This window comes from Equus asinus, chromosome 14 (assembly GCF_041296235.1).
Source record: "Equus asinus isolate D_3611 breed Donkey chromosome 14, EquAss-T2T_v2, whole genome shotgun sequence".
Lineage (NCBI taxonomy): Eukaryota > Metazoa > Chordata > Mammalia > Perissodactyla > Equidae > Equus > Equus asinus.
Window position 1 is genome coordinate 15,761,318 of NC_091803.1, and position 27,922 is coordinate 15,789,239.

The window sequence follows — 27,922 nt, forward strand, 5'->3', positions numbered from 1 at the left end:
TAGTGATCTTCTTTATTCCTGGCCATATTCCTTGTCCTAAAGTTTCTTTTGTCTGATTTTAACATAGGCACTCCAGCTTTCTTTCAATTAGTGTTCTCATGTTATATTTTTCTATCCTTTTGCTGTTAACCTGTCTTTATCATTATGTTTAAGCATCTCTTGTAAACAGCCATGACTTTCTTTCTTATCCAGTCTGACAATCTGCCTTTTAAGAGGAATGTTAGATCTTTTACATTTGATGTAATTATGGCTAAAGTTGGGTTTTAAGTCTGTTCTCTTACTGTTTGTTTTCTGCTTGTCTTACCTGTTTTTTGTTGTATTTTCCCTGCTTTCTTTTGACCATTTTTTATGATCTTGTTTTATCTCCCCAATTGTCTTATTAGCTATAATTCTATGTCTTATTTTCTTAGTGGTTACTTTAAAGTTTACAGTAAGCATCTTTAATTTATCTCACTGTAGCTTCAAATAATCTTACATCACTTCACATATAAGAATCTTACATACGCTTTCATTTTCTTCCTCCTTCTGTTATTCATTTTACTTCTACCTGTGTTATTACTGTACAACATGTTGTTACCATTTTTGCTTTTAAATAGTCAATTGTCTTTTAAGAAAATTAAAAATTAGAAAAATAGTATTTTATTTTTACCCATATATTTACCATTTCCGGTGGTGTTTATTTCTTTGTGTAGATCCAGGTTTCCATCTAGCTTCATTGTCGCTCAGCCTATCGCGTCCGTTAACAGTTTTCATAGTGTAGGAATGCTGGCAATGAATTCTACCAGCTCTTGTTCATTTGAAACAAAAAAATGTCTACCTTGTCCTCATTTTTGAAAGATATTTTTTGCTGGGTATGAAACTATATGTTAGCAATTTTTGTTTTTTCTTTCTCAGAACTGACCTACTTATTTCTGACAGGAGGTCTCTGGTCAGTCTTATCTTTCTTCTCCTGTAGATAATGAGTCTTCTCTTCTCTGGTGTTAAGATTTTTTTTATTATTATTCTTTTCAGCAATTTGGTTATATTTATTGGTGTTCTTTGTATTTATCCTGCTTGAAGTTTGTTGAGTTTCTTCGATTTTTAGGTTTGTAGCTTTTGCCAAATTTGAAAAATTTCACCACTGTTTTTTAAATATGCCCCTCCCCTTCCTGGGCCATGTATGTTGCGTTGCCTGATAGTGTTTCACAGGTGGCTGAGGTTTTGGTAACTTTTCCAGTCTCTTCTCTCCATGCTTCAATTTAGACACTTTCTATGACTGTGGCTTTGAATTCACTGATCTTTTCTCTTTTGCAGTGTCTAATCTGCTCTTAAGCCAATCTAGGGAATTTTTTCATTTTAGACATTGCATTTTAAGCTCCAGAATTCCATTTTCTTCTTTATATCTTCCATTTCTCTCCTTATCATGCTCATATTTTTCTTTAAATCCTTGAGCATGCTTACAATAGCTGTTTTCATCTTTGTTAACTAATCCGTCATTCTTTGTCATTTCTGATTCTGTATTTATTAACTGATTTTTTTTTCCTGATTATCCTGCTTCTTTGCGTGTCTAGTAATTTTTGGTTGGATGGTGGGCATTGTAATTTTTAACTATCTGGATTTCGTTGTCTTTCTTAAGAGTGTTAAGTTTGTTTGGGCAGGCAGTTAAATTACTTGCAGATCAGCTCGATCATTCTGAGGCTAGTTTTTAAGCTTTTGGGAGTGAGTCTGGCGTCGCCTTTACTTTAGGATTCCTTTAGCCCTCCACTCTGATATGGCCCTTCTAGTGTCTCTACTGAATGTCCTGGCTATTCAGCAAGTCTCTCCTCTCTGGCCGGGTGCAACTCAGAAGTCTCCCAACCCTCTGTGAACTCTGGGAGTTGCTCACTTAGACTTTCCATATAATTCTTTGCCCAGCCTTGTGGAGTTTCACCCTATGCGGCTGCACCTTAGCTTTTAGCAACAGACTCTGCTCCACTGCAGATTTCTCTAGCTCTTTCTCTGCATATCCCCTTCCTTTCCAGTGCTCTGCCCTACACATTCCAGCTGCCCCGGCCTCCCAATCTTCTGATCTCTGTCTTTTCCACCCAGGAAGACATCATGCTCTGCTTCGGTTCCCCCTTCCCTGTGCTGCAATCCAGAAAGTGCTTCCTGGCAGAAAGTCAGAGTGGTCAGAGGACTCATCTCACTTGTTTCCCTTCTCTTGGGGATTACAGTCCTGCTCTGCTGGTTGTCCAATATCTGCAATGGTTGTTTCATGTAGTCTGCCTAATAGTCTAGTTTTTCATGGCTAGAGGTCAAGTCCAGTACCAGCTAATTGTCGTGGCCAGAAGTGGAAGTCTCCAGGTTTTGTTAATTTTCTCTTGGTTTAATGGCTGTCATAAATGTCAGGAAAAGATAACTCACAAAGTTACATAGATCCAAACCAAAGCAGTGCATTATTGACTATCTTTATGAAAATATGATTCATTTTTTTGAAACCTGTGTACCAATTTTAAGAAGGTGTTTGTTGAAATTCAACTAGTAAATTTTTATTTTCTCTGATATTCTACTTTTCTTGATAACTAGGCAGAAGATACTGTATTTTTTATTTTATAAACAAATGGTTTGAAACTTCTTTTGGCAAATATTTAATCAGGTTTGAGTTGGTTAGTAACAGGTGACATTTATTGAGTGTTGACTCTGTGCCTGGCAATTTTCTAAGATATGCAGATATTATCTTAGTTAATCCTCATGAAAATCTCATGGTATAGGCACAGTCATTATGCCTGATTTATAGATGAAGAAACTAAGATACAGAGAAAATAAGTAACTTGTCCAAAGTTGCACAACCAGTAAGTGGCAGAGTTGGGATTCAAACACAGGCAGTCTGACCCACATTTAAATCATTGTGCTGCACTCCTCCCATGATGTGAGGCATTGAGATGTTTTACAGAGGATGTTATCTTTCCCTATAAGTTTATATGATGATGGGAACATTTCTAAATATGCATTTGTAGACTGCTGTCACTATAGCATGAGTTTCTTTTGAGAAGTAGTTTTTTTCCCACTAAGTATTAAAGCATCACATTTACTTCAAAGACATAGGTTACGTATTTATTTTCTTCAAAAATGCCTGCCAGGCAGTGTATTACTGATAGCCGTCTGCCATCATAGAACAGGGCAGCTAATTTGGAACACTTAGCTTTTTCAAAGAAAATTGTATAATTCATCTCTAAGCTTAAAACTCTTACATATTTTGCCACTGGAAAACCAACAAACCTTTTTGTGGTCAAAGTACTACAGTTTTCTTCTCGTGCCCCAGCGGCTCATCTTGCAAGAGTCCTTTTCATTGATGGTTTTCCCATCGGGAGGAGAACTGAATCCAAACTCAGGCTCTGGCTCATTTCAGACACTGTTTTTATGAGACTGACACACTACCTGCTGTACTAACCCGACACCTCAGACATTGTATCTTCAGCTCTAGAATTCATTTGATTCTTCTTTATATCGTCCTTTCTCTCCTTGATTGTGTTCATATTTTTCTTTAAATCATTGAGCACAGGCCTCCCTCTCTAACCACTTGTCCGTTGCCGCTCTCCCTTCCCTTCACAGCAGCCTCACTAACTTCGCTCTGTGTCTTGAGTATGCCAGGTCACACCCATGGCTGGACCTTTGCACTGCTGTTCTCTCTGCCAAGAGTGTGTTTTCACAGGTCTGAATCCCACTGTCACCTCCTCCAAGAGTCCCTCCCTGCCCGTCTGTGTCCAGGACCCATTCCCCATTCTCCACACCCTCTTTCCTCTCTTCATCTTGCCAGCACCTGAAAGGATTCTGTTTTGTTGGGCTTTGCTTTTTGTTGGATCCCCCACTTCGCTAGAACATCAAGTCTTTGAGAGCAAGGATTGTCGTCTTCGCCACCGTGTCCTCCTGGCACCTAAAATGGTCCTGATGCCATAGAATGTGTACAGGGGCCCCAGCAGTCAGACTGAACTGTTCTTTTGGGCATGCTGGGCACTTCCCTGCTCCTTGCTCCCCTGCGTGTTGCATCTTCCACGTGGACAGACTGCCCCACCCACTCCATGGGTCTAAATTCAGTCTCTTCTTTGGGAAAAAAAAATCTCCTTTTCCCACTTCTCTGTCTGGGAGTGATGTCCCACTCCTCTGCTTCGGGACGGCCCTTCTTGCTTTACCTTTGTTATTTGTGTATTTGTGAACATGCTCTATCCCTACCGCGAGGCTGGTCCCGGCCGTCTTGGCTGGTGTCCGTCCCAGTGCCTCACCCAGGCCTTGCCCAGAGCAGACGGATGCTTAGGAAATACTTGTTAAATTAGTACTTGAAGAGACAGTATAATCTGGTTGGCTGCTGGTTCAGGAAGCACAAATCTTAATTAAAATTTTGCATACCTGTTTGCCTGGCCATCTTCTCTCCTCCCCCCGTCCCTGTCCCTGGGTGAGATGCCAGCGCGTGACGCATTGCAGAGCCCTCTCCGCCGACCTCTGACCGTGATGGCTGGAATTAATGAGATAATGTTACATGGGCTTGGGAGAAGATGCTGAATAAATGCAGATGACGGTATTATTTGTTTGTTGTAATTATGTTCTTTGAGTGTTGTGTTGCATAATGGGCCATATAGTGCCTCAAAGAGTGTTTGAGGAATTACCTGTTAGATGGTTGTCAAACACATTGCAAGTCTGTCCCGTTGGGTGGATGCATGTTGACGTGGAGGAGGCTGGGCAGACGGAGCTTGCAGGATTTGTGTCTTCCTGTTCCACGTATGGGTGTGTCCTCTTGCCTCCCCGAGACAATTCCCTAATTGAGCTGCTGAGATCGGAGGCTTGTGACGTTCAGAATAAGACCTAACAATACTTGTGTGGGGTTTAAATGGCATTGGAAATCATTAACGAGACAAAAAGCTATGATTTCGCCTAGATTAACGTTCAGGTTGGGGTTTGGCGTGCCGAAATTCATTGTTTTGGTCTCCAGCCCAAACATGCTGGAGTCATTATACTGTCATGCGGTAATTAGCTGTTCCTTTAATACAAGTAATAAAAATTAAGCCTAAGAGGTACTTTAGCAATGCCTTTTACATAATCCAAAACAATGTTCAGATGCTGTCGGCGTTTAGGCATTCAGCTGTACTGTAGTAAAGTTTGAAGTTTAATGCATAGAGACGTTTGAACATTCAGTTCATTCTTTATCCTGTGACCAGTTTTGCTACTTAGCATTAACCTTTAATCGTGTTAAATTAAATATACATGCCATAATGAATAATGATGAGATTGCCAGAATTTTCATTCACAATATAATGCTTTGAAAATTTGTCTAAAGGTCTAGTTACCATTCACTTGATAATGTGTATGTTACTTTTATATGTCACTGAATTCCTTGCTGAATCGAGCGAGGGAAGCTATTTTTCATTCGAAGCAGACGTAGCGGGTCCTGGCCTTTTAAAAGGAACGGACTGGGAAAGTTGTCGGCAGAAATTTTAGGGATAGAGGGCACTATACTAGCTGAGCTCTTTAAAAATATAATTTGTGCTGGCAATTGTGCCAGAAAGCCTCCATGAGTGGACGTTAATAGAATTTTATACAAGTGCAGCGTTCCTCTCAGTCCGTCCGTGACCTCTGTTTCAAGTTCAAGTTGTAGTTCTATATGAAGTGGGGCCATGGGCATGCTGTTTATGTCCTTCACGCCATTTTCCCAGCGTGAGGCCGTGGGCAGAGGAGTGAAAGGGTGGGGGGTGGGAAGGTACCCTGGAAAGATGCTGAAATTAAAAAGAAAAAAAAACTGCACCTGGAATGTTCTGAGGAATTCAGTCTTTAGTGTTATTACTACTCCTACTTACAAGGAACCGTCTCCCCGAAATAGCTTTTGAAATCTAATTAAATATAAATATTTTAATGCTGATTAAAATAATAATGAAAAGCCACAAGCGAGAAAGGGATATACTCATAAAGTGTATATACACAGAGAATAAACGCCCGACAGCCAAGGGTTTCACATGATGGACAGTGTTGGTGTTAAACCCCACGGGCAGGTCTGGTGCCGCTGGGCTGGATGTATCCCAGTGCCTGCCTTTTATAAACTCTACAAAGATGTTGGCATCTCAAAGAGTTCCTGGCTCCTGGTGGACTCGCCAACAGAGGCACGGTGGATCAAGCCCTCGTTTCCAGGAACCAGGGGTGGTCTGAAAAATTAATGACTCCGGTATCTGAAAATTAAGTGAGCTCTTGAATATATACCCTTGTTGATCCACTGGCTTGGTGTTTAGCATTCCTCAACCAGAGACTAAATCTTTACAACCATCTCCCCAGTGATGCTGGCCTCCATGCCAGGAATATCTTCCGTAATCTTTTCTAAGCCCAGTGGACTTGGGTATTCTTCTCCTCTGACAAAGCCTGAGAATTCCAGAGGAAGTGCTCCCCTGGTGCCCGGCAGGTGGATTATAAGTGCCTCATAGGCAGCAGAAGAAAAAATACAGATGCAGTTGACGCCAGGGAAACATTTAATGTCTCTCCATTTTGTGCTGAATTAATGGTAATTGATGGCAAAGGCCAACAGTTAGCACTGTAAATCCATGTCTGCAATCTCTAATTTTAGGTTAAAATTCAATTTTTTATAAGTAAATCTGATGGCAGATTGTACATTGAATTAACCACCAGACCTCATCTTACTGGCCCGGATGCCCTCTCCTGCCCTTTCGACTATAATCAGGAGGGCGGTGCCCTCCTGACTGGCTGGCTCGCTGGCCTAGGATGGGTCACAGCAGGCTAGTCACCAGCTGTGCCTCTGGGGAAGGGCAGAAACCTAGGGTCCTCCAGTCTTCAGATCACCAACTGCTGAGCCCTGGCTCTAAAGGAGGCTCCCGATGGCGGGGGATCATGTCCTAAGTAGAGTGGCTTCTCAGAAAGCCCATGTTTGTTTCCTCCGCTCCTTCAGGGACCTTCCCTGTTGGAAGAATGGTCACTTGGAATTAACAGACTTGGGTTCACGCGCTCTCTGCCCACTCACTGGCCCTTGGGCAAGGCGCTCGGCTTCCCTGAGCTTCAGTCCCACCTCTGTGAAAGGAATGTGATCGCATCTCACACCCCCTCCCAGGGTTGTTGTGGGGCTCAAATGAGAAAATGTCTGAAAAAGTGTCTTAGGACTGCCTGACGCTCTCCGGGTGTCAGGGGTTCTTTCCGACAGCATAGAATTGTTGAAAACAGATTAAAGCTCGTGAGCGCCTCCTGCACACCCTCCCAGTGGGGCGCTAGGGTCATGGTTGATTTTCCCAGGTCTTCTCGCCTTGCTCCCGCCCCCACCCCCTGTATCTCTCTTTCTATCAAATCTAAGGTGTCACAGCACGCCAGAGAAGTGGACAAACCCAGGGAACCACAGCCATTCCCACCCCACTTTCATGTGTTCAGGATCCTGGAGTGGGTCTCTGTGCCATGTCCTCACTGTCATCTGTGTACACATCCTTTGTAGGCCACAGAGAAGGCCCCAGCCAAACATGGGGCTCCCGGGGGCTCTGCAGGAGGCGGTGAGGCCATAGGGGCCCCAGCTTCTGGCAAGTGGTGGCAGCCCCGGGGGACCTGCTGGAGACGGACCTCCCGGGCGCCCAGGAGACCTGCCCCAGCTCTCCGTGTGACCCTGAGGGTGGCTCGTCTGTGTCCACAGTGGGGTGACTTGTGCTTTCCTCTCTTGCAGATCCCGTGCCAGCTCTGGAGCTGGGGCAGCAGCTCCAGGTCAAAGTGCAGCGGCTGCACGACATTGAAACAGAGAACCAGAAACTTAGGGAAACTCTTGAAGAATACAACAAGGAATTTGCCGAAGTGAAGAATCAAGGTTGGTGGAAGACGTGCTCGGTGCTTTTCTCTTTTCCTTTTTGTCTCCTTTCTTTTCTTTTTTTTTAATTGCCTTCGCCACACTGTTGGGACTAGCTCTAATTGTCGTATACGTCATAAAGTCGGGGTGGGGCAAGACTCGGAGCCTTTAAAGAGAGATAATAATAATGCTTCGCTGTTTAGAAGTAAAGCTTTCCTCTGCACATGTAACTACATAGGATTTTATTGCCCTCCGACGGGACGGGTCAGGATGCTTTTAAAATTCTTCCTGGATCAGCATGTGATAAGATCTGCCTTTTAAAGGACGGATGCGTTGCCTGCGGGTGACACCTGTCAGGGTGCCAGCTTATGATCAAAGGGCCACGTTCAGTCAGTCATTTAATAATTGCTGCCGATACATTAAGGCTGGAGACGCATCCTTCGAGTCTGCATGCTTGAGCACCACTGTTTCCTTGTCAGCGTCACCTACTCATTATGGAAAACAGCCCCTTGGTGCGGCGGCCCAGCCGCCAGCCCAGCAGAGAGGGCAGAGGCTGCCTGGCTTTTCCTGTCGGGGAGGAACAAAGAAACCTCTGCTACACCGAACATCCAGATGTGTTCAGAGTCTGGGAGCCTGTGGCTTCCTCGTCTTGAGGAGAAATCATAACCCCATCTGACCACAGCTGTTGGTTTTCCAGCCAAATCCAGGGAGAAATTCACCCATTTGTTTTTGTTTAGGGGTGTCGGTGAGGAAGGAGCTAGAAAGGAAAGGCAGGCTGTTTGGGTGACTCCCTCTGGGTGGCTTCCCGTTTCATATGCTCCCGGGCCTGGATAAAGAGTTCACTGGTGACGATTGTGAAGAGTGTTCTCAGGCCTTGAGACCATTGGGGACAGGCTTGCAGTCAAGGCTTGTCCGGGGGAAGGGTCCAGGAAGAGGCTGATGGGAAGCTGGAAGGTTCAGGCCTGAGTGGTCCTGAGGGCCTTCCTCAGGGGAATGGGCTGGGGAGACAGCTGAGACCCCACCTCGATCTGGCGCCACAGGGAACGGCGAGCCTTTGAGACTTGGAGGCGCTGCTGTGTCCTTGCTTGGAAGTGAGGTGTCGGACTTCCCATGCTGGGGTCCGGGTGAGAGATGGGTGGCCTCCCCCAGCAAGAGTTATTTTTTGTCAGAATGGGCCACGTGCTCCGGTGAAAGATAACCCGTCAGTCTGTGCATTTACGGACCACACGGACGTTGTCGCTGCACCTACCCCAAGGACTGTCCTTTGGATTTTCCTTCCAGTGACCTCTGGCATCTATTTTGACAGATCCACTCTGTGTCTCCTTTAGTTTGCTTTTGTTTTGTGGGAGGACAGTGCAGGTGGCCCAAGGTCTCCATGTGGCCACCTCTCCCACCTTGCCTCGTCAGCCCCCAGGGCTAGGTGCCCTACTGCCGGGTTGCACAGGGCCTGACAAGGAGCCACAAGCAAATGTGGGATGTCCTCCTCCCCAAAGGCCTCATCCGATGGGTGTTTTTAAATGAAATATATGATCCAAGACTTAAGAACAAAGGCACCTGGGGCAGACTGACCTGGTCGGAGCCCCTTTGTTGCTACAACTTAGCTGTGCGACCTTGAGCGAGTGATGTCACTGTGTGACAAACCTCCCTTTCTTGGTGGGGGGGACTCCCATCCTACCCACGCGGGATTGCTGTAGGATTCAGTGAGAGCGTGTGGGGGAAGCACTTACAGCTGTTCCAGACACTCAGTAAATATCAGCTGCTCTCATTGAACACTATTGTTTTTTCCAGAAATTTCCTCCGCTTCTCTTTACTTATTGATATCTTTACAGATTTTCCCAGCCTCCAGAAAAATGTCAATTTCCTCTCCTTTCTCCCCAGTATAAGATGGTCATTGTTTGGAAGGGTTGGGGCGCACGTCACTTGTCCCATCATCACAGCCTTACTGTAGGTTGATGAAAAGTTACGCAGGAAAGGAATTTCTCTACCGTGTGCCATAAGTCTCCCCCCACCCCATTTAAAGATGAGTAAATTGGGGCGCTGGGCACAGCAAATGAGAGCAGAGCCCCGCAGTGTCCTTTCTGCCCTGCTGTTCCTCCTCCTCACCTGCCCTCACGTGAGGATGCTGCTGGGCCACAGCTGCTGGACAGAGAAGGGCCGGAGGCTCCCGAACCAGTCAGCCACTGGTGTTGGCTTGGCCGGTCAGTGACCAGCCCACCCAGGGTGGGGGTGGCAAAGAGACCCCATCAGACAGAGTGCAAGCTCCCAGCTAGTGCCCCAACTTCCCTGGAAGGAGCATAGATGTGTCACGCTGAGAAACCCCATTGGAATGAGCACTGGGGCCCAGGAGCTCAACAGACATTTCCAACTGTTGTTAAAGGCGAAAATGCTGTACGTTTGCACGGTCACATAGACCACTGACTTAAAGGAATATACGAGTGTTTTCAGAGGTGAGCTGTCTCAGTGTCCATCTTGGAAGTGTTCCACCCTGGCCCAGCTTTGGCCTGGTCAGTATGGCTTGAGAGTAATGTGTATCACTAACCATTACGTTCATGGAGCGTTTCGTTCTGGCTCAAAACAACCAGCCTAAAAGGCAGAAAGCCCCCCGTTCTTCTTTCAGATGCCCTGACGGTGTCATTGGTTTTAATCCCCTATCTCCCTCCAGGGAGAACCCTCTGGGCTCCACTTAATGCAAAGGGCTAATTTCTCCTCTTAACGAAAGAGCCTTTGGCTCTTCCACGTTCAGCTGTGTGGGCGCTGAATGCCCAAGTGATGTTCTCCTGTCCTGCCCAGCGTGTCCGTGCAGCCCAGGGAGCCAAAGCAGACATGAGTTTCAACCTGAGGGAACAAGGGCCACCAGTCCAAGCTCTTACTTCGGCAAAGACATTCTCCCGTGAGCCTGGAGCCCCGTTGTCACAGGTCCCGTCTGGGCCTCACCCTGGCCAGCCTCACCTCGGCTCTGTCATTCGTTCATGCCCTGGCCATTTCCCGAGCGCCACCTGTGCCAGGTGCTGGACCTGCAGAGAGCCACAGCCTTGCCTTCTGAGAGGTGGATTTGTGCTCAGCAGGTGCGGTTCCCCAAGGGCTCCCCTGTCCTGAGAGCCAGGACCGCCCAGCGTGCAGAGTGGCGTGGAGGCATCTATGGGAGGGAGCACGTGGAGTGGTCCTGCCCTAGAGCCACCAGCGGGTTGGAGTTAGGACCTGCCCCGTTCGTTTCATCTGCTTTGGTGTCCGCATTTGGGGTAATTGGAGTGACAGCTGTAAACGTACACTCGGCAGTGGGGGCGCCTAGGCTCTCCAGGGACAGCTCTGCCCCTCAAGGGGCCCTGTGTCCTGAGCTCTGGGCGCTGCAGGCTCCTTTGTCGCACAGCACTGCTGCCCTGCCCCTGGTGCTCACCCTCCCTCAGGTACGGCTTCCCCAGGCCCTGCATCCTCTGCTCTGCATGCTCAGCCCCGGTCCGCCCAACTCTGGCCAGGTGGGGGGTGCTCTCGGCACCCAAGCTTCGGGCAGGGCCCTTCCACCGAGGATGTGGCACTGTATCCACTTGGCGCACCGCCTGTTTCACCTCTTTCAAAACGGCAGAGCTGCGGCCGTGGCCAGGGAGGCCTGTGACTGCACCTGACTTTGCCCAAGACCACTTCTTCCAGAAGGTGCACACGACCATGAGCTGTGTTCTTCGTAAGAAAGTACTTAAACCCACACTAAAACTTTGTCAATCTTCCCTCAGTCGAGGACTAATTTAAGACTCATCAATAAGGTGATATTATATTTTACTGTTGATTCCCCCCCCCCCTTTTATTTTAAGTTGTATTAGAGAAACCATAGCTCTTCTTCCCAGCAAAAATCCATGGATCCTCCTCAGCCTCAACGTTTAAAGTTCAATTTAACATTTAGGGAGAAAAAAGGTCTCCGAAGGGACTCGTAGCCATTGATTTTGTGTCAGAGTTGAAGAGCGAAAGTTTAAAACACACTGGTCCGCCCAGGTTACGAAGGCCTTGTAAAGAGCCATGTAGAATCGTGCTTCTCTCACTGTAGTTTTTTTTCTTTCTGCAGAGGTTACGATAAAAGCACTTAAAGAGAAAATCCGAGAATATGAACAGACTCTGAAGAACCAAGCTGAGACCATAGCTCTTGAGAAGGAACAAAAGTTACAAAATGATTTTGCAGAAAAGGAGAGGTGAGTGTGTGTTCAGGTCCACTTGAACTGACGTAACGTTTTACCTCTAAAGCTTCACCTTACAAGACAGTTTTAAAAATCTATCTGTGAAATAAGCCCAGGTTGTAAACCAAAATCCTTGGGGTTCCAGGTAAAATTTTGTTTGAGAAACAAAAGTGGCCCAGGGTTTGCAGGTTCGGATTCCAGGCACAGACATACACACCGCTCATCAAGCCATGCTGTGGTGGCGTCCCACATACAAAATAGAGGAAGATTGGCAACAGATGTTAGCTCAGGGCCAGTCTTCCTCACCAAAAAGCCCCAAATCAAAGGTGTCCCTTATTCTGTAATTTCTGAATCTCCCTTGAGTGACATTGTACCAGTCTTTCCTCATTGGGGGATGGTTTCCGGGGGTCAGTGGGCCATGCGAGTCCAGGGGTTGAGCATGTATGGCTGGCACATGGCAGTTGTACCTGAGCTGAGCAGAGAGATGGAAAGACCATCCCCCACTGCAGGTCCTCTCTTAAAATAATTTTGCTATTTAACATCACACACATACACATAATATCTTGGGATTCGTAAAAATTTTTTGCCTCTTCTCATCTTTTCCTTACGTCACACTGCTTCATATGTCAAGGAGTGGATATCAGTAAAATATCCTACTGCGCCATCCAGCTGCTGGGAGTTTTAGATTTCTGCTGGCCTGCTTCACCCAAAACTTTTGCACAAACAGTGAGTTGGTTTTTCACTGGTGACGATTTAATGAAAGCACTGTCAGGACTGTTGAACTTACCAATTCAAAGGGCATGCCAGGTTTTTTTAGACCTCTGGTGAAATTAAGATTTTAAAGTTTCGCCCTATCATGGAGAAATGTGTACGTCCATTAACAAGAGGCATCAAAGGTATGCTGACAGGTAGGAGGCCAGCCTGACGGTGGCATGGGCTGTTGTCATGCTGTTTCCCATTGACTTTGCATGCAGCTCCTTGGACTTCTAGAAGTGGGCTCCTTGAAGCTCTTGGAGCACCAAGGCCTCTCTGGAGCACTGTTAAGCTGGCTCCATTTAGAAAAGAATGGCCGCTCCACTCACTGAGTGCCCATGGCAGACCTGCAGAGTAGACGATCTTATTTTACAAACAGGGAGACCTGGCCTCAGATTAGGGACCTGCCCACACTCTCCCAGCTGGTCAGCCAGAGGTGGGGCTGGGGCCTGACCCACCACTGCGCCCCTGGTCTCCCTTGTGCTCAGACATGCTCAGAAGTCCTCACTGTGGGACCAGGGCCGAGCCCAGCGCTGAACAGAGACGCCACACCCACGCTGCTGGGAGAGCGGCACCAGGTGCAGCCCCGGAAAGGGAGGGGGCCACACAGAGGGTCAGGGCTCTGAAAGGGGAGTGGCCTCTTGACCAGCAGATATGGACCTAGTGCTCAATACGCCTCCTAGGAAAGCACTTTACACCCAAAGAGATGTCTCACCACGTTATTGATAATGGCGGGGCGGGGTGCAAGCAATCAGAACGCCCTGCCAGTGAGAAATGGGTGAGTGAAAGATGGGCCGTCCCTACCTGGAACACTATGCAGCCATTCAAATAGTAGTTACATAGAATTTGCAATATCACCAGAAATGTATCCGGCATCACGTGAAGTGAAAAATGCATGCTGCAAAGTTATCTGCGTAGAGCAGGCTCATGCAGTACAGAAGTGTGGACATAACTTAATCAGTAATTCACTGTTATTAAGCTGCCTCTCCAAATTAGGCAAAAGGATTAATTATATTAAAAGTGTAACTGACTGACCGCTGGGGATGGAGCATAAAGCTAGATCTTTACCTCATTCTTTACACCAAAAAATTGAAATAGATTTAGGAGTTAAATATTAATAATTAAATCATGTACATACTGGAAGAAAACTTGGACAAATATTTTGTTTTTAATAATTTTGGAGGAGGGAATCTCTCTAAGCATAAAAGAAAAGTTATATTTAAAAAAAAGCTATGTAACTATGACTACCTAAAATTTAAAAGAGCTTTTTAAAAACAAATAACAATAAACAACATTTTAAAAACATCAAAAAACTGGAAAGAAATATTTTCACCACTTAAGAAAAAGGGCTAATTTTCTTTATATACAAAGAGCTCTTAAAAATTAATGAGAAAAAATCAGTGCTGCAAAAAACGGGCAAAGGAGATAAGCAGAGAGTTCATACAAAGAGAAATGCTCAGCTTTACTCAGCAACGAAATGAAGTTTAATTTTATCCAGTGTTGGCACGGGAAACGACTCTCACATATTGTTGGCAGGAGTTAAATTGGTGAGGTTTTTTGTTGGGAAGTTTCTCGATGTCCATTGAAAGAATTGCATATACCCTTTGACCATCGTAATTGCTCTGTTACGGTTTTATCCAACAGATTCACTCTCAAAGTAGGCAACAATATCTATATAATGATCATTGCAGACTTGTTTAGTAGAAGGTAACAGTAAACAATCTAAATGTCTGTGGAGGCTTGGGTAAGTTAATTATGTAGTAAGAGTGAAGAACTCTGTATGCTGGAGTAGAACCTTTCCAAATTATGGAGGTAAGTGAAAAAGCAAGCTGCAGAGCACCGTGTGTGCTGGGATCCCTTTTGTAGTAAAAGAAAGGTGGGGAGAGTGCATGTTACACCACAGTGTATTACATATGAGTGTGTATTACATATTATACTACAATATGTTAAATGAGTGTATATCACACTACAGTATATTACATATAAGTGTATATTACATTACAGTATATTAAATATGAGTGTGTTTTACACTACAGTATATTCCATATGAGTGTATCACACGAGTGAATATTATACCATGGTATATTACATTGAGTGTGTATTGCATGAATGTATATTACATTACAGTATGTTATGTATGAATGTATATTACAAATGACTATATATTACACTATGTTTGTTGCATATGAGTATATATTACACTATAGTATATTCCATGTTGCATTGTGTTTCTGTACATATAGAAAATTGTTAGAAGGCTACAAAAGAACTCTGTCTGAGGAGGAAATACAGCCAAGGAAGGAAAAGGACATTTTACCTTCCACACTCTTGTAATATTTGTGTGTGTGTGTGTTTTTTAACTCAGAGCATATATTAGTGTTATAATTGAAATACGTGAAAATGTGAGCAGTCCTTTTCCGTAGGTGATGGAAATTTGGGTGATTTTTTTTAACTGTAATTTCTGCTTTTCTGTACTCCCAGGTTTATTATTATGAGAGCATGTGTTATATTCATATGATGTAAAAATAATAAACTTATTTTTAGAGATTTTCTGCAGATTAGGAGGAAGGAATGCTATTTATTGACCAGGGAATTCACTTGGAGATCATGGGAAATAGAAATATGTGGAATGTAGTTTAAAACATTCCTAATTTCCCCATTAGGTATTGGAGTTGCATTTGCATTCCATTACAACAGAAATGGAACAGCTGTCACATCTATTTAGTAGCTCCTTTCTTCCAACAAATTCCTTCAATTGTGTCAGCAGAATGTAAATGTATCATTCTTCTTGGGCTAACTTCAGAAAACAATGAGTGCATGATGATGGTTGGGTTTTTTTGGGTTTTTTAAAAAATATCTGGCATTTCAAGAACAAGTTACATTTATGATAACCTTCTACATCAATTACCACCTGTCAAGTCCCACAGGATGCAACTTCATGTTATAACACGTGGGTACCAAGTTGGGTGTCAAGATCAGAAAGTGGACCCCCCAGTGCTCTTGGCCTGACGAGTGACACCCGATCGTACGCCTGTCACTGGCTGTGTGTATTACAGCGAAGATGCTCCAGCACACACACGATGTGTAAGTTGGGAAACAAGATGACCAATTTGGCTTTATTCTCTTCCTTTTCAGAAAGCTGCAAGAGACCCAGATGTCTACCACCTCAAAGCTGGAGGAGGCGGAACATAAGGTTCAGACTCTGCAAACAGGTGTGTTCGTCTTCCTCCTAGTCCAGGTGACGCAGGGAAGACTGGCATGTGGGAAGTTTGCTGGACCTCCTGGTCCCTCCAGGTCCCCTCTGACACCTGTTGAGCCTGGAGGAGTGAAGGGAGCCAGAGTGCCTCGGAGAGCACCACCCCAACCTTGACTGCATTAGTCACCCACATTGAGCTGTTAATGTTGAGGTGGGAGGATCTGAATTCCATTTTCATCCCTTCCACAAGCCATCCTGTCTTCCTGCTCTTGTTCCAACAAACACATCTAAATCACCAAACTGTCAAGGACTGACAGTTCATTTGGAACAATAATAGGGAAAAAAACCTTATTTCTACCCTAAGTGAAGTTAAGGAGAACAGTAATAGCAGACCTTTAAGATCGAAAAAATGCCAAAAAAGGTTATACCGAAGTTTTTATCATTTCTTTAAACTTCTTTTTTCTTCCTTTTCTTTTTCTTTTTGTTCTGAAAGGGAAACCACACTATATATTTAATTTAAATGTGGAAAAATAACTTAGAAGACATCATAGTCCACGTTAAAACACAGATAACAGAGTGGGAGAAAATAATCACAACAAATTGAAAAAACAAGTGAATAATGTCCAAAAAATGTAAAGCCCTCCCATAAATCAATAAAAATAGAGAAACATCCCATAGAGCAGCGGGCTAAGAGTGCGAACAGGCAGGTTGCAAAAGAAAGAAATGCACGTGGCCCGTATACATATGAAGAAATGTTAACCGTTTCTAACAGTCAGGGAGATGCTAATTAAATCAGTGAAAGATTGTTTTGCCTGTCAGACTGTCAGAAATTCTTAAATTGATAATATCCAGTGTTGATGAGAATATAGGAAAATCGTCACGCTCGTACTATTGATGGCAATGTAAATTGCCTCTTGGGAGGCCAACCAGATGGTATTTCTCTGAAGCTGGAGTGTCTCGGCTCCTTACCCGGCACCCCTGCTTCTAGGTGTCCTCAAGTGCCCGGCACGTGGCAGGCTCTGTAGAAAAGCTCATTGTTGCTGTGACTGCCCGTGTCCTGACGTGGAGACGTTTCCACGCCATTCTACCAAGGGGAAGGAGCGAGTCCCAGGGAGTATTTGGATCATCCTCTTTATCGGGGAGGTGAAAAAAATATATACGTATATGCAGTTACACATGGAAATATTTTTAAAGTAATAAAATATATTTAAAAGTATGAAATCTACACACTCAACTCTTACCAATGGTCATCTCGGAGGAGGTGCTGGGCATCAGAGGCACAGAAGTGACGGGATTTTCTCCTCCTTCTGTGTACTCTGTTGTCTTTGACTCCTTCGAAGTGGGAATATATTACTTGTGTGCTTTTTCTTTTTTAATTTAATTTGAACAATTAGTATCTTATATTATGATTTTATGTCCTGTGCCTTTCAGCCCTGGAAAAAACTCGAACAGAATTATTTGACCTGAAAACCAAATATGATGAAGAAATTACTGCCAAGTAAGTCTCTGCCTGGCTGCCTCTGTCTGCATGGTCAGAGGTCCCTGATTGGCTGATCCTTAGAAGGTTTCCCTGCCCCACCCTCCTGTCTGTTGGCTTTGCAAAGCGGTACCAGGATTAGAAGGTGCTTGGCCTCCGGGCTGCTGTGAGGAATATAGTATTCCTGTGAGTCGCTCGTGTCTATTTAATACGCAAGATGTGACAGCAAGCTCTGGTGCTCGCAGAACAATCCTTCCACCTGAAACTTTTTTCCATAATTATTACGAGGCCTGGTCAGCTCGGTGCTTTTTACTAAAAAAGTTGGGAAAGACTTAGCTTACAGAAGACGTGATACATGGGATGTTTAGTGGAGCTTGGTCTGTGTAGATTGTGTCACCTTTTACCTGTGCCCGAGTCCTTCACTCCCATACAGGTGTATTTGTTCACACCTTACAACGTGGGGCATCCCTGCGCAGACACACACGCAAAGGGAGCGTGCGTATTTGGGCAGCTCTGTCACACAGGGCTCTAGTCAGAAGGAAATCCATGATCCGCTGCAAGTCCACTTGCTGCCGGTCCAGCCTCCATGCAGAACCCCAGAAAGGAGCAAGTAATGTTGACCGAATTCAAGAAGGATGAAGGTGCAGCAGAGATCGTTGCTAGCACAGCCGCCTCTAGTGAGGTCCAGGCAGGCAGTGCCAGGCTCGAGTTTGAACCATCTTTTCCTGTTCTGGGAGGCTCCTCCCATCTCCCACAGAAACACGTGTCCCCCGCACTCCCTTCCCCATGTCCTGTCCCCCGCCACCACCTCCCCGCTGGGCCTGGCTGTGTCTCAGGCTGCCGTAGGCCAGGGAGAAAGGTCTCCTGCTGTGGTCACACAGGGCCTCAGGGGGCGCTGGTGAGTTGGGGTGCCTCTGAATATGCTACCCTCCTCCCAGGCTTCTGCTCCGTGTGGGGTGCTGGTACTTGGCTCCCCTCTATCCTGTCCCTCGCCCTTGGCCGTTGAGGCTGCTGCTGGGCCAGCTGCTCTCAGGGCCCGTGGAGGGTGGGCTCCTGACCTTTGCTCTGGCTTGTTCAGTAGCTCGAGAGCTTGGGAGCCCAGCTGCCCGGGCCTGGTGGTCAGAACCAGTTTTGATCATGAACACAGAACTCCTGCACAGAGACTAAAATGTCCTTGTCAGTCTCAGCGACTACGGCTGACCTGTCGGCCGGTCTAATCCCCGTGGAAACTGCCAGATCATTTTACCCCGTTCTCAGCTGCTAAAACGTGACTTTAGGTGACACAGGGCAAGCTGGTTCTGAGGTGTGGTAACTGTTAAAATTTCACTTTGAAAATTGGAGGCTCTGGGATGAACTCCTCCAGCCCAGGGCGTCACCGTCGGCAGGATGGCGGATGTGCGTCCCCACCTGCCCCTGACCCCACAGCTGAGAGCACCTCACCCCCTAGATGTCAGGTCGGCGGAAACTACACCCACTGCTGTCACCTTGACACTCCTCACCGTCTGTGCCTCGGTTCCCTTTTCTGCCAGTCTGTCATCTTTGTTTTTCTATTATTTCTGCCTGGACTGTATTGTACTAAGTAGGTCGTTTTTCTCAGTAAATTCAATTTTTAGAAATTATAATACAGTCAGCTGTTGGCATCCTTAGGTTCTGCATCTAAGGATTCAACCAACCCCAGGGTCGAAAGGTCTGCAATGGTTGCGTCTGTACTGAACTCGTACAGCCTTTTTTTCTTGTCATTATTCCCTAAACGATACACTATCTCAACTATTTACGTAGCATTTACATTGTGTTAGGTGTTATCAGTAATCCAGAGATGATTTAAAGTATTCAGGAGGATGTGTGTAGATTATATTCCAATCCTATGCCATTCGTGTCAGGGACTTCAGCATCAGTGGACTTCGGTACCCGTGGGGGTCTTCCGCGCATGCCAAGGGACGACTGTGTTTTAATCTGATACGTAGCTCTGTCCTCAGTTGGTAGCATTTCTTTTCTAAAATAGTTTGTATCTGTAGGCTAAACCCTAGTTCCTCAATCCGTTCACTCTTATCCACATCATTTACTTGTCAAAATTCATAGTGACCTTGGTTGTGATGTATTTGATTATTTCACTAGTTTGCGTTATTTTACTTTTATTAAGCTACACCTCTTTCTAAAAGACATAGATACATTTTGTGTATCTATAATCAGCCAAAGTTTGCTTTATTACATACTTAAAAAAATCTTTTGTGCAACCAGCCTGTAAACCCTTCTAAGCCAATGTTGTTTTTCAAATTGTGAGTCACAGTCGTGACATCAATTTACTGCGTGGCAACCAGCTAGTTGGGTAATAAAGTAGAATAAAAAGCGAAATAACAGAATAGAAAAAAGTTGTCATAACACGTAATAAAGTTAGGCATTGTCGTGTGACATTTTTTAATTATATTTATAAAATCATGATGTAAAATGTCATTCCTCCCATGAATCTCAACCAGAAGCCGTTTTGAAAGCCTCTGCTCCCAGAGCGTGCTGAAAGCTCAGCTTCCAGAAGCCAGGGCCCCTGCCGTGCTGTCCTCCTGCACGCTGGTGAGGCGCTGCTAGCTGTGGACATCCACCTGCCTGGGGAGCAGATCCTCCTCATGACGTAAAGCACCTCCCGACACTGTTCAGAATTGGCAGCAAAGAGTGTTGCTTGTCACGTGATGGCTAAGTGCTGGTCCCTGGTTTCGATTCATAAATTTCTCATCGGGCTCCTCAAGGCCACAAGGCAAAATTGTCTCCATGTAATTGGTTTATTTAGGGGTTGAGAAAGAAGCACAACAGAGAACTAGGAAGGGCTTAACTTTTCCTCACTCACAGGTTTTCATCTTCTCTAGGTAGGGAATATGGCAGCCAGGGAAGTGACCGGGAGAGAGGACCAGAGAGGGAGGGACGTTCTATCCCCTGTCCCCACGCTCTCCTGGCCTTGCTGTTGGTCAGGCTGATGCTGGGAGTGATTCACTTCTGTCAGCCAGACTGCCACTTAACAGAGGACAGCTCGGCCGCCTGCTCCCAGGTGATCCACTCCTGGACAGGCTCAAAGGTGCCTTTGAGATGATGGGGCTCGTTTTCAGTCTTACGTATTTCTAATTACTGTTTATGGACACATCGACTCCTGGGCTTTGCCCGAGGACCCACCTCTGTCATTTTACAGGTGAGAACATTAGGTCTTGGGATGGTCACCTGAATCAGCAAGGTCACCCAGGGGAATACCAGACGCTGGTCCTCCTGAGGCTGGACCACTTCTAGAACCCTGACCCCACTGGCATCTGATGAGAAGTGGTGGTTATGGGTGTGGGCTCAGTGAGGAACATTTCTAGGCTGATACTTCCCATCATATCAGTGTGTTTTAAGGCCAAAAAGATTTTTTTTTCCAAAATCCAAGTTAATGAAAATCTATGTTACTTGCCCAGTTTCATCGAACTACAGGAAATGGAAAATAGAATCCAAAAGTATGGAGTCAGTTGTTCTATGGGGTAAAAGTACTCTGCCTCAGGACCGTGGCTGTTGTCACAAACTGCTGATGGGGCCATGGGCACTGTTGGGGTGTGTCCCCTCCTGTAATCATAGCAGGGAACTCTCTCATCTTCTTCAGTGATGCATGGGGAGGCAGGGTGTGGTGTACACGTCTGCGCGTGGAGAGAAGGAGCCTGGCTTTGGTGACGGGCACGACTCCCAGATCACAGACCCGCTCGTTAATCCCGCAGATGTGCCTGGAGGCCGCCTTGTGCATAGGTCTGTGCTGGGCTCTGGAAATCCTGAGATAAAAGGTGCAGGGGTGGGGCTGGCCCGGTGGCGCAGCGGTTAAGTTTGCACATTCCACTTTGGTGGCCCGGGGTTCGCCGGCCCGGATCCCAGGTGTGGATATGGCACCGCTCAGCAAGCCATGCTGTGGCAGGCGTTCCACATAAAACAGAGGAAGATGGGCATGGATGTTCGCTGAGGGCCAGTCTTCCTCAGCAAAAAGAGGAGGATTGGCAGCAGATGTTAGCTCAGGGCTGATCTTCCTCAAAGGTAAAAAACAAAGGTGCAGGGGGAGAAAAGCCATTGCAGTCCAGTGTGTTCGCTGCTCTGAGCGAGGGGACGTTAGTGAGCCCCTGGGTCTCCACGGAAGACAGCATGCTCCAGCTGGGACAATCAGAAGAGAGTTCCATGTCGAGACCCTTCGCCAAGGCGTGGGCCGGGAGGAGGGAAACCAGAGGGAATGGGGCGTCCGAGCCTAGCACTGGCCGGGCTTCACCACGCCTAGGTTGGGAGGGCCCTCCTTGAGAGGAGCTGTGGTCTTTGGGAAAGGAGAGGGATCCAGGGCTGCACCGGCAACCTCTAACCTTACCCTCCTCCCTCCCCCTGTCAGGACTCCCCATGGCCAAAGTCAGAGGGCAGCTTCTGGTGGAGGAGCAGGGGGAGACAGGGGACAGGGCACTGGAGGTGGGAATGGCAGATCTCGAGCACAGACCCCACGCAGCTGGAGCCAAAGGACGGAATTGTCAAGGAAGTCTCCTGAAGGTGGTGACATGTGATCTGAGGTTGAAATGAGTCAAGGTGAGGGGTCCCTGGAGGCTAAAGGAATGTAATTTGTGGACACACAGGGCAGGCCAGGCTGACCTCCTGGAGGACCAGCCAGAGGCTCTGAAAGCTGACCCCCAGGGGCAAGGTGGGCACGCCCAGGAGGGACTGCCCCGATGCTCACAGGGGCGTCGGGCACTTCCCCAATCAGAAATGGACTGACTGCTAACAAAAGGCAGCCTGGGGCCAGACACTTACTGTAAATGGTCCCCAGAGTAAGTAATCCACAAAAAATGTCGAGAATGGACTGAGATAATAATTGCTACTTTCTTTTAACTTTGGAGGCGATTGCTGCAGTCTTGGAGATCCCATCTGAAGCCTCCCCCTCCACATTCCTCTCCCCTTTTATTTTCCGGGAAAGGTTTGTCACTTTACCATCTGCTCCAGGCCCAACCTACGTGTATTTTATTAGACTTGACATTTTTTCGTTAATACATGTGAATATAAGCCCGCCGGGGCACATCTTTTCACAAATGGTCATAAAACCTTTCAAAACAATTTAGTTTCTCTCTTTGAAAGGAGGATTCTTAAATATTTGTTGACAGAAAATGTAGGGAGGGGTGTGGCGAGGCCCAGTGGAGAAGGGCTGGCTTGGGAGTCGATCGCTGGGTGGGGTCCCCTGCTCACCCTCTGTGTGACCTTGGATACACTCATTGACCTCTAGCCTCACCTTTCCCACCTGTACAATGGGCATAATGGTAGCTGTCACTACAGCTGTTAGCCACGCTGTTGTCAAAAGACAGAAGCTCTTTGCAGCAAGCTCACAGTAGGCTCCGTGTGCGTTTCTGAAATTCCCAGGTCTCGGAGAAGATAAGCTCATGTCCCCATGAGATTTGAAGGGCATGTGTTGCCTTTGCCTTCCTGTCGCTGGGAGGTGCCACTGCGATGACCAGCCCTCACCCCGATTTGGGAAAGCAGGCTGCAGGCCGAAGGCACCGGGGCTGTTCCGAGAGCCGCTTTCTTGCGTACAGGCATCGCCGCCCTGTGTCAGCTGGGCCGGCACGGGCTGACTGACGGCCGGCAGCAGTAAAGTTTTCCATGTGTAGGCTTGAAGCTAAATGTAATTAGCCTTTATGTGCAGAACAAGGACCCATTGATGAACACAGCTGGGCTCTGTTTTGTCCTGTCAGTGAGAGTGGGAGGTGAAAGTGTTCTTCTTCATGTTTATTAATGCGAGATTCCTTAGACAAATGGCAAGCACAGTTTAATATCTGTTGGAACACGGAGGGTTTTGCCAAAACAGTTGTTGTGTAAGAGGATTGCAGCCTTCGGATTATAACCATTCCTGGGTTAAATAAGTGAGTTATTTCTCTGCGTTTGGTTTTTTTTTTTTTTTTAGTTAAAAAAGTGCCTCTTCCTGAGCAGGTCCCCAGTGTGCAGATCCTCCCGCTTCTCTCTGCAGATGGAGAGCTAGCATCCTCAGTGGCTGTCGCTGGACAGTCTAGCAAAGCAGAGCGGCGTGGATTTTCATATTTGAACGGTTCCCCGGGTGGCCTTGCGAGTGGGCAGACTTTGGGCACACTAGCCGGCCCCGAGAGGCCGGGACAGCTCTCCCCGACCCTCGGCTCTGCGCCTGTCCTCTGCCGCTGTTGGCTTGTTCTCGGCTTGAGGTTGCTGTTAGGTTGTGGCCGAAACTGCAGGAGGAGTGTTGCCCTCCCAGCCAAGATACCAGCGTTCTGGGCAAAAGTGCTGGAATTCCCATTTTTGCTCAAGTCCACGGCCACCTCTTTGCTCTGTCCCCCGGCATTCTGGTTGCAAAAGGAGCTTCGGTCGTCACACATACAGGCAGCTTATTACATTCCTCTTGACTTGTGGGCTGAGGCTTTGAGCCTCCGATGAAAGAAAATATTGAATTGCACTGAAATACTCCATTTTTTATAGCTAATGTTAGTCTTAGGAGAATTTGCACCTCCCAAACCTTTCCTGCCAGTAAAATTCATATTTCTTAAGGTTACTCATGCTGTATTCCTTGCCTGTATGCTTTTTAAAAAGCACTGCATTGTATGTGCACACACTTACATCGTACATTACAGAAGAGACATTTATGAGGAACTTCACTTGGGTTCATTTTAGAGTATTTTCTTTATATCGTGTATGTAACCAGTGTTTTATCACAGAATGCAATATGCTGTGAAAAAGCAGGAAACTCCCCAAGCGAGCTGGCTTAGGGCTTGACTGACATTGTTTAGGGGAGCCTGTCCCCACCTTGGTAGCTTGGGAACTCCAGGTCCCAGCAGCAGGGCGGAGAACCTGAGATACCCTGGCCACGGTGAGGAGACCGGCAGCTCCAGACCCGGCTCCCTGAGGAGGAAATGCAGACAGTGTGCGGGGGTGTGGCGGCAGGGACACCTTCCAGGCACACGGGTTCCTCTGGCCTAGTTCGCAGTGGTTCCTTGCGTGGCATCTTGTTTACTTTTTCCAGCAATCACTGAGGAAGCTTTTATTGTGCTCTTTGCACAGACGAGGAAACAGTCCTAGGAACAGAGTCAGGCCCCAAATCCAGTCCTTTGGATTCAAAATCTGGCATCGCACGCCGTCGCTGCACCCGGCCTGTGAAGTCCCTTTCTGGTGCTGCCTTCTGCAGAGAGCTGAGCAGCCCGGGGGAGGGCGGACCAGGTAACAGGCTGCTGGAAGGGGTTCAGGTCTCCTTTCTCTCTCCCGCGAGCCCCCCTTTCTTTACCCCAGCAGATGCATTTCTCTGTGATTTATTTTTTCACAGTTTCACATGAAAGATGCAGGAAACTTGGCCAGGTCGAGCCCAGTAATCACAATAACCATATTAGACAAATTTTGCTTCCCCCAATTGAATGAACAGACCAGCTTCAGCCTCCTGAAATGGAGTCTCCCTGCTGTACTTTTAAGAATGTAAAATTTCCTATTTCCTGTCTTTTTGATGAGTCATCAGTTTCCAGTCTGGGTGCTGTAATTATCCTGGTTAGATTAATTTCCCTAAAAATAGAGAAGCAGCTACTTTGATGGTTCTGAGGGGATGGTCTTAAATAGAGAGCTTACTGTCCCTTGAACCTTAAAGAGGACTAAATCAGACTTGGAGGGAACAACCAACGACTTTTTTTTTTTTTCCTACATCTTATCTCCAAAAGTGCCTAACTGTGCGTTTTGTAGAATTCCTGGGATTTTCCATCTCTGTCCAAGTGTCTTGCTTCCCACCTAGGAGTCGACGCCTGGGGGAGCCCCGAGGGCTTCCCTTGGCTTTTGCACCATGGCAGCTGTTGCGTTTCCTCTGAGCAGTAGTTGGTCTCTCGGGAGTCCTCTCCAGCCCAGGGGACTGAGCAGAAAGAAGCGGGCGCTGCGTGATTCAAACCCCGAAATTCCTCGACCATGGAGTCCATGGACTCCAAACGGTTCTAGAAATTACATGGCATCAGTGAGAGTCGGCAGCCTTTCCTCCTCCTCCCTTCAGCTGGACTTCCTAAGGCCACGTTCCAATGGCAGGCGTTGGGTCCAGTGCTAGAACTAGGCGGTGGGGGGCCAGAGGGCGGCGTTCAGATGTGCTGTGCACACAGGCTCACGTGCCCTGTATACACCCGTGTACACAGAGCTGTCGGGTATGCATGTGTGTATAAACATATTTACGAACATAGAGATCGTAGTCCTCTTCCTCCAGCATCCTCGGAGGGGCGATTGGAGAGAAAAGCATTGTTCGTAGGCTGTCACCTGGGTTTGGCATGCTTTTATAAAAATTTCGCCTCTTTTTGAGGTCCCCGAAGTTTTTCTGATTCACTATAAAGGTAACTCTTGGGGAACTCACAGTTTGAAGCTAAAGGAAACGGATTGGGGATTGTTGTGAAGAGCCTAGTGCATGGAGCGATCTGTACGGTAGGCGTTCAGCGAGTGCCTGCCTGCCTCCCGGACGTGGGGGTCGGCAAGGGTGAGGGCGTGTTCCTGCAGACAGCACGTGCTGGCAAACACCGACTGACCCACCTGAGCAGAGGCCCCTACCCTGTCCACTGGCCCACGTGCTTGTTAGCGCAGTGCGGGACTTCCTCACCATGCGGGCCTTTTGACTTGATCAATCAATGTGGCCTCCACTGTGGATCCAACAGGTGGATCCAGCCTCGGCAGTGTGCGACCTAGAGCTGCCTGGTGAGCTCCTTTGCTCTCTAGAAAGGAAACTGAGGAAGCTGTTGGCTTCTCGGCAGAAAGCAGGTGCCATCGGGACTTCTAAAGGTGACGGAGGTCCAGTCTGGAACGATCATGCCACCTTCTGCCACCAGTGAAATTCCTTCGAAAGCCGTGCATTCCTGACTCTCCCTGGGCATCCCCGGCTGCTGCAGAGAGGGCCGCGGCCACACAGGCCACTGTGATACAGCGCGTCTGTGCTTCTGAAGGGGCGGAGGAGGACGCCGTCCATGCACGCTGGACAGTCAGGGGCCCTTCTGAAGGGAGGCTGGCAAAGTGAGAAACTGTCCTTCCAGTGGGTCACCCCCGAACCAATGAAGACTAATTCCTTTCACATAATGTTTATTATTTTTAATTACAAGTCATACATGTTTATTCTATAAAATTTAGAAAATTCTCAAAGGCTTTTAAAAGCCGTCGCTCATTATCCCACAACACAGACGTAACTGTTATTAACATTTTGGCATATTTCCTTCTGGTCTTTTTTCCTACTGTGCTTTTTCCTTTATTTTTTATAAATGGCATCAGATATGCAGGTTTTTCTTACTTAATGTGTTATAAATATTTCTTTTGTGTCATTAACTGTTGTTCAGAAACGTGACACGGGCTGCAAGCCCTGCCACTGTATGGGGGCTCCCTGAGCTGGTCGCCCTCCGGCTTCCCTGCTGTTGGGAGCCTGAGTTCTCGTACTGCTGTCATTGCCTCACAGGTTTAGACAGGAAGCTTCCCACTTGCTCTTTCTGTGCGTTCATATTCTCCCTCATCAGACGAGAGAGTTTGGAGCCCCAGCATTCTCTGAGGGCCCCGCGGCACTGGCACAGGCGCCGTTTCCAGACTGCTGTTTTGTGACATTGGTAGACATCACAACCTCCTCTGGTCGGTGGACCGTGGAAGGTGCGCTAGGCCTGGAGTCAGCAGACTCCGGTTCCGGTGCCAGCTCTGTCACCAGGAGTGGCCTAGCCAAGTTCCCTCCCTTGGCAGCAGCAGTGTCCTTGTTCGGAAAACGAGAAAATTGGACTGGATGACAGACAGGATCGAAGAGCCTAACCGTTTTTTGGCCTCTTAAACCTCATCACCCAGTTGCTTCCCAAAAGCTGGGGTCTCCAGTCCTTTCTCCCAGCAGGGCCTGAGGGGAAGGTGCTGTCCACGACTTGGGGGCACAGTGTGAGCAGGGGGAAGAGCAGGGTCACCACAGGGTCTGACTCCTGACTCCAAGTCGAGTAACCCTGGGCACTCAGTCTCATTACTCAGGACTTAGTTTCATGGTAAGTGAGATGGGGTAATGCCACGCAAAGTGCCTGGCACAGGATCTGCACATGTGCCCTCAATAAACAGGGCTGCCGTTACTGCTCTTGTCTTCAAGGTGCCTCGCATCACGCTGGCCCTGTTTGAAAATGTGGGTTTACTTCCCCTGGCGCAAGGTCCGTTCCAACCCTAACGACTCCCACCATTTTCCACGTTGAACTTGTGAACATCAGTGCGTTTGCAGCTCAGACCTGCTCTTTGTCAGTATTAGCATGCCCCCAGCACCAGAGTGATATGTGCTGTGTCGCACCATCTTCCAGAGGGGCCCTGAGTCCTAACATCTTACCTCCTTACCATTTGGGTGTTGCTGCTACTGGGGACAGAAAGTCATGAGTTCAAACCATTGCAGAGCTGTTAATGCCCCAAGGTCAGGAGGTTAATAACCACAGAGCGACTGTCTTCTGGAATCCAAATGCCACGAGTGTGCAGCCCTGTCTTACACAGCGAGAGTAAGTTGTTCAATGGGTGGTCCCCTCCAGCCGCACTTTGGGACAACTCTTCAAGTTCAGGACAGAGCTGACTGCATCTGGGTTGGAGAA

At 47.1% G+C, this 27,922-nt stretch overlaps 1 protein-coding gene across 7 annotated transcripts in view; it reads left to right on the forward strand.

Annotated features, from left to right (window-relative positions):
• CUX1 (cut like homeobox 1) overlaps positions 1–27,922 on the forward strand; it is a 359,761-nt gene that overhangs the window by 204,704 nt on the left and 127,135 nt on the right. For all 7 annotated transcript variants that reach the window (XM_044746858.2, XM_044746859.2, XM_044746857.2 and 4 more), the window contains exons 5-8: positions 7,652–7,789; positions 11,820–11,943; positions 15,817–15,893; positions 17,309–17,375. In XM_044746858.2, the coding sequence (XP_044602793.1) occupies positions 7,652–7,789; positions 11,820–11,943; positions 15,817–15,893; positions 17,309–17,375 (406 nt within the window). The remainder of the gene's footprint in view (positions 1–7,651; positions 7,790–11,819; positions 11,944–15,816; positions 15,894–17,308; positions 17,376–27,922) is intronic.